Source organism: Cenococcum geophilum (assembly GCF_001692895.1).
Source record: "Cenococcum geophilum 1.58 unplaced genomic scaffold K441scaffold_14, whole genome shotgun sequence".
Lineage (NCBI taxonomy): Eukaryota > Fungi > Ascomycota > Dothideomycetes > Gloniales > Gloniaceae > Cenococcum > Cenococcum geophilum.
In genome coordinates this window covers 1,462,107-1,468,398 of record NW_027137572.1, presented here as the reverse complement: position 1 = coordinate 1,468,398, position 6,292 = coordinate 1,462,107, and the positions used below count along the sequence as shown (strand labels likewise).

Below are 6,292 nucleotides of genomic sequence, written 5' to 3'. Positions count from 1 at the left end.
GAAAGAGTCTTTTTAGGAGAACGTTATATGGTATTATAGAAGAGAATATAGATAGATCCTAAAACTCTTAAGAAAATAAAGTATTTAAAGAATTGGCATTAGAGAAGAACTATAAGAGAAATAAGTAATTTTTCTTTAAGTATTTAGCTATTATATAGTTAGGGGGGAAAGGTCTATAATATCCGCGATATCCGCAATATCCGTAATATCCGCAATATCTATAATATCTACAATATCTACAATATCCGCAATATCTACGGTATTCGCAATATCTGCAATATCCATAATATCTACAATATCCGCAATACCTACCAAATTCTACCTGGTTGGGGTAGAAAAGCTCCGCATAGGGCACTTTTATCCTTATCGATTGCGATATTTATGCATATTCTATTGGATAAAGGATATTTTATGCTCGCTTATTCACATTATCCAAAACCACCCTACTCACCCTAAGTATTATAAAAGAGAATACGGAGGTGCGTTTCAAAAGTCTTTGCCGGCCCTGCCTAGGTTAAGCCTAAAGAGCCTGTATATAGCCGAAAATTGGGCGCATTCTAAGCCGGTTCTGGGGGACCTTAGGCGCTATTGGGCGGCTTCTAGCCCGTTGCCCTACCAACCTTAGGGCGGCTACCGCCCATAAGACCGCCTAATAAGGGGCGGCGAAGACTTTTGAAACGCACCTCCGTAGATATAACATTATTTGTTATATGTAAGGTATATACTATAATTATAGGCTCGGTTAAATTAACGCTTAGGTCGTCTAGAACGTGGTTTATAAATAATATTTAGTATATTAAAAATGCGCTTATATATTTATAAAAGTTAAACAGAATTCTAATAATATAAAACTCGAAATTAGCTAAATTTAGCGTAAATTTGTATATCGGCTATACCAATTTAGCTAAAACTCTGTCTACTAGTGTTATTAAAGCTTCAATTATCTCTAAAAAGCGCAATAAGTTTGGGAGCTCAGGTGAAGATTTTCTAGTCGGCTAGCGGGAGCCGTTAAAGGTATATCTACGAAGCTTGGAGGCCGCGTAATATGCTAATTATTTTCTTAAGGAGGCTGCGCAGTAGACATAACCGTGTATCGTCCCATGGGAAGGTCCGCATCGTGAAGTTGAGCGGTGGTAGTCGCGAGAACTGGTTGAATTGACTCAGCAACTGCGCCACGCTAAACAGCCGGGCGGTAGTGCCTCACCGCCACCACGCCACACTTGAGTTCCTAAGCCAACCAGTTGCCCGTTTACTCTACATTCTCTATCCCTCAATCTCGAAAAGTACCTCCTTGACAAGGGTGTGGCCGGAGCGGGTCGGCCATCCTCCCTGCTAGGAGTGGCAACGTCGAGTGACTCGATATTTCCACTGATGGTTATTTATCCCTCGTAAGCATCATTACGATACATAGCCGAACCATGAACCACGGGCCTTAGGCCAATGGCGCTCCATTAAACCACACGCCCAGCCTCCTCGCAATGCCCCGCTCTCTTCCTTAGCTCACCCACCAGCACTCTCGGGCGTCTATACACCCGCCACAGCATACCTCTTGCTTTGCTCTATCTCAATGATTTCCTTGCTTGGAACCCCGCATCTATCTAATTATGCGTCTTTTAACGCTTGGAGATGATGGCGAGTTCAGCCTAATCGAGTTCCTTGGCAACAACATCCCGTGCTATGCTATTCTTTCTCATACCTGGGGAGTAGACAACGAAGAAGTCACCTTTAAAGACCTTGTGGAGGGTACAGACAAACTCAAAGCTGGTTATAGAAAAATCCAATTTTGCAGAGAGCGAATTGTTACGGATAACCTCCAATACTTCTGGGTGGACACTTGCTGCATCGATAAGTCAAGCAGCGCAGAGCTTTCAGAGGCCATTAACTCCATGTTCTGCTGGTACCGTAATGCGGCTAAATGCTACGTATATCTATCGGATGTTTCGATTAGTAGTTCCGTTGGAAACGACCCATCCTCTCAACAGACATGGAAAGACGCCTTTCGGCTCAGCCGCTGGTTTACTCGGGGCTGGACGCTCCAAGAGCTTATTGCTCCGGCATGTGTCGAATTCTTTTCTATAGAGGGCAAGCGACTTGGTGATAAGAATTCACTAATGCAAGAAATTCACGAGATTGCGGGGATTAAGGTTGAAGCCCTTCAGGGAAGCCCTTTGTCTCAGTTCAGTGTCGATGAGCGAATGTTATGGGCGGAGGGACGTGAGACAAAGCGCGAAGAAGACACGGCATACTCTCTACTAGGCATTTTTGACATCCACATGCCGCTTATATACGGGGAAGGCCATAAAAAGGCGTTAATTCGGCTTCGTAAAGAGATCAAAGAGTCTCTGAAAGGTGAGTTGCCTGCGTTGCCACCTACGCTGCCCTTAGAATATGGGGAATCAGCTCCAGCCGCTTCCTGCAACATCCCCTTCCGCCGCGACCCTGACTTCGTCGACCGCGGAGCATTGCTCGACCAGATACGCGAGAAGCTATCCGTGCCAGCATCTCGGATATTGCTGGTGGGCCTGGGCGGTGTGGGGTAAGCCAAAGGCATCCTGGTTGAGTGCTTAGACCTGACGCTAAGCACAGGAAGTCGCAGCTTGCTATCGAGCACTGCTATCGCACCGCAGAACGGTCGCCAGGGACGTGGGTGTTCTGGGTGCACGCGAGCAACGCCGCCCGCCTTGAGCAAAGCTACCGAGACATCGCGGATCAAGTCAAGCTTGCTGGCCGGAAAGACCCGCAAGCGGATGTGTTCAAGCTTGTCCACGACTGGCTCCGTGACGAGAGGCACGGAAAGTGGTTGCTGGTCCTCGACAACGCCGACAGTGCTACCGTTCTTTCTCCACCAAGCGATGGCCGGAAGACGCAGGCGGGTGGCGGAGACGGCGCTCTCGGGCAGCACCTGTCGAGGTATCTACCTCCAAGTAGGTACGGCTCGGTCCTTGTGACCAGTCGGACAAAGCAGGCGGCATCGCGGCTTGTGGAGGAGAGCGATATCATACAAATCGAGCCGATGCACGATGCAGGTGCACAAGCTCTTCTTGAAAAGAAGCTGGGAAACGAGGTCAACAAGGGCGGCATTGCTGAGCTAGCGGCGGCGCTGGAGTACATGCCGCTCGCTCTCGTGCAGGCGGCGGCGTACATCCGGAAACAAGCACCGCGATGTTCAGTGCGGCAGTACCTGAAAGAGTTCCAGAAGAGCGACAAGAAAAAGACAAGTCTACTAAACCACGAAGCGGGACATCTTCGTAGAGACGAGGAGGCTAAGAACTCTATTATTATAACATGGCAGATATCGTTCAATTATATACGAAGTACTAGACGGTCGGCTGCTGATTTACTGTCACTCATGAGCTTTTTCGACCGGCAGGGGATTCCGGAAGTCCTACTTCGGGACCAGGGCGGCACAGGGAAGAGGGATGAGAGGTCAGGGACGGACGGCAAGAATGATGAAGAGAGCGATGAGGAGGGTAGCGTCTTAGAAGCCAGCGTCAACGACGGGTTTGAAGATGACATTTCTGCGTTACGAGACTATTGCTTCATCTCCATTACCACTGATGTGGCTAAATTTGAGATGCACAGCCTAGTACAGCTAGCCACCCGGAAGTGGCTCGAAAGTCAGGGGCAACTCGAACGGTGGAGGCAGCAGTTTATCGCCAACCTCTGTGCAGAGTTCCCGACAGGACAGTATGAGAACTGGAGAAAGTGCCAAGCGCTGCTGCCGCACGCAACGTCGGCGCTAGCACAGAAACCGGAGAGTGACGAATCACTTAAGAAGTGGGCTCTGCTCCTGTACAACGCAGCATGGTACGCGTGGCAAAGAGGAAGCGCAGGTGAGGCAGAGAAGATGTCGATGCGGTCGATGAAGGTTAGGAGAGAGTTGCTTGGGACAGAGAGCGCGGAGACGTTAAGCAGTATGGCGATGGTAGGGCTGGTAAGAGACCTTAGGGGGCAGTGGAAGGAGGCGGAAGAGCTGGAGGTGCAAGTGATGGAGACGAGAAAGAGGGTACTCGGAGAGGAGCATCCAGACACGCTGACCAGCATGGCCAACCTAGCGTCGACATACCGGAATCAGGGGGCGGTGGAAGGAGGCGGAAGAGCTAGAGGTGCAAGTAATGGAGACGAGTTCGAGGGTGCTCGGAGAGGAGCATCCAGACACCGCTAACCATCATGGCTAACCTGGCGTCGACGTACCGGAATCAGGGGCCGGTGGAAGAAGGCGGAAGAGCTGGAGGTGCAAGTGATGGAGACGAGAAAGGAGGGTGCTCGGAGAGGAGCATCCCAGACACGCTGACCAGCATGGCCAACCTGGCGGTCGACGTACCGGAATCAGGGGCGGTGGAAGGAGGCGGGAAGAGCTGGAGGTGGCAAGTAATGGAGACGAGTTCGAGGGTGCTCCGGAGAGGAGCATCCAGACACGCTGACCAGCATGGCCAGCCTGGCGTCGACGTACCGGAATCAGGGGCGGTGGAAGGAGGAGGCGGAAAAGCTGGAGGTGCAAGTAATGGAGACGAGTTCAAGGGTGCTCGGAGAGGAGCATCCTTTCCACGCTAACCTGCATGGCCAAACCTGGCGTCGACATTGTGGAATCAGGGGGGCGGTGGAAGGAGGGCGGAAGAGCTGGAGGTGCAAGTAATAGAGACGAGTTCAAGGGTGCTCGGAGAGGAGCATCCTTCCACGCTGACCAGCATGGGCCAACCTAGCGGTCGACGCACCGGAATCAGGGGGCGGTGGAAGGAGGCGGAAGAGCTGGAGGTGGCAAGTGATGAAAGACGAGTTTCGAGGGTGCTCGGAGAGGAGCATCTAGACACGCTGGCCAGCATGGCCAACCTGGCGTCGACGTACCGGAATCAGGGGCGGTGGAAGGAGGCGGAAGAGCTGGAGGTGCAAGTGATGAAGACGAGTTCGAGGGTGCTCGGAGAGGAGCATCCAGGACACACTGACCAGCATGGCCAACCTAGCGTCGACGTACCGGAATCAGGGGCGGTGGAAGGAGGCGGAAGAGCTAGAGGTGCAAGTAATGGAGACGAGAAAGAGGGTGCTCGGAGAGGAGCATCTATCCTTCCACGCTGACCAGCATGGCCAACCTAGCGTCGACGTACCGGAATCAGGGGCGGTGGAAGGAGGCGGAAGAGCTAGAGGTGCAAGTAATGGAGACGAGTTCGAGGGTGCTCGGAGAGGAGCATCCAGACACGCTAACCATCATGGCTAACCTGGCGTCGACGTACCGGAATCAGGGGCGGTGGAAGAAGGCGGAAGAGCTGGAGGTGCAAGTGATGGAGACGAGAAAGAGGGTACTCGGAGAGGAGCATCCAGACACGCTGACCAGCATGGCCAACCTAGCGTCGACGTACCGGAATCAGGGGCGGTGGAAGGAGGGCGGAAGAGCTAGAGGTGCAAGTAATAGAGAGGACGAGTTCGAGGGTGCTCGGAGAGGAGCATCCAGACACGCTAACCATCATGGATAACCTGGCGTCGACGTACCGGAATCAGGGGCGGTGGAAGAAGGCGGAAGAGCTGGAGGTGCAAGTGATGGAGACGAGAAAGAGGGTGCTCGGAGAGGAGCATCCAGACACGCTGACCAGCATGGCCAACCTGGCGTCGACGCACCGGAATCAGGGGCGGTGGAAGGAGGCGGAAAACCTACAAGCAAAAGAACTGGAAATATGCTCAAGGGTGCTCGGAGAGGAGCATCCAGACACGTTGACCAGCATGGGCAATCTCGCATTTATATTAAAGGGCCAAGGTCATGACGATAAGGCTGTTTCATTAATGGAAGAATGCTTCCAGCTACGGAAACAGGTTCTTGGCCCTCAGCATCCATACACGATGTCATCGCTTTCAATTCTAAATAAGTGGCGGCTAGAGAAAGTGGATATTGGCGGTTAGATGGCCCTTATTTATATATTATGTGCCGAGAGGTAGGTAGGGTGTCTCTAAGAGAGACTAGGAGGAAATCCAATCTACCACCTCGCTACGCGAGGTGGCGTCTCGCTATCTCGACTCAGGTGGCCTTTCGCTATTTTAACTTAAGTAGCCCCTGTATAATAATCGCGTAATATAGATTTATATAATTAATTACGTAATGTATATTAATAATAGCTATTTATATTATCGTCATTATCTTCTTTTTTAAGCAATAGTACTAGCACTACTATTACCACTATTACTACCACCACCGCTACTGCTGCCGCTACTACTGCCGCTACTGCTACCGCTCCTACTTCTGCTCCTACTCCTACTTCTACTCCCGCTACTACTACTATTGCTACCACTACTACTACTACTACTA

At 51.3% G+C, this 6,292-nt stretch overlaps 1 protein-coding gene across 1 annotated transcript; it reads left to right on the top strand.

The window, feature by feature from the left end:
- Positions 1-2,273: 2,273 nt before the first annotated feature.
- K441DRAFT_553169 (putative kinesin) lies at positions 2,274-5,889 on the top strand (the record flags this gene model as incomplete). Its single annotated transcript, XM_067643177.1, has 4 exons — positions 2,274-2,536; positions 2,587-3,985; positions 4,821-4,903; positions 5,544-5,889. 4 exons carry the CDS (start codon positions 2,274-2,276, stop codon positions 5,887-5,889), a joined length of 2,091 nt encoding a protein of 696 aa, XP_067505715.1.
- Between the last annotated feature and the right edge of the window lie 403 nt (positions 5,890-6,292).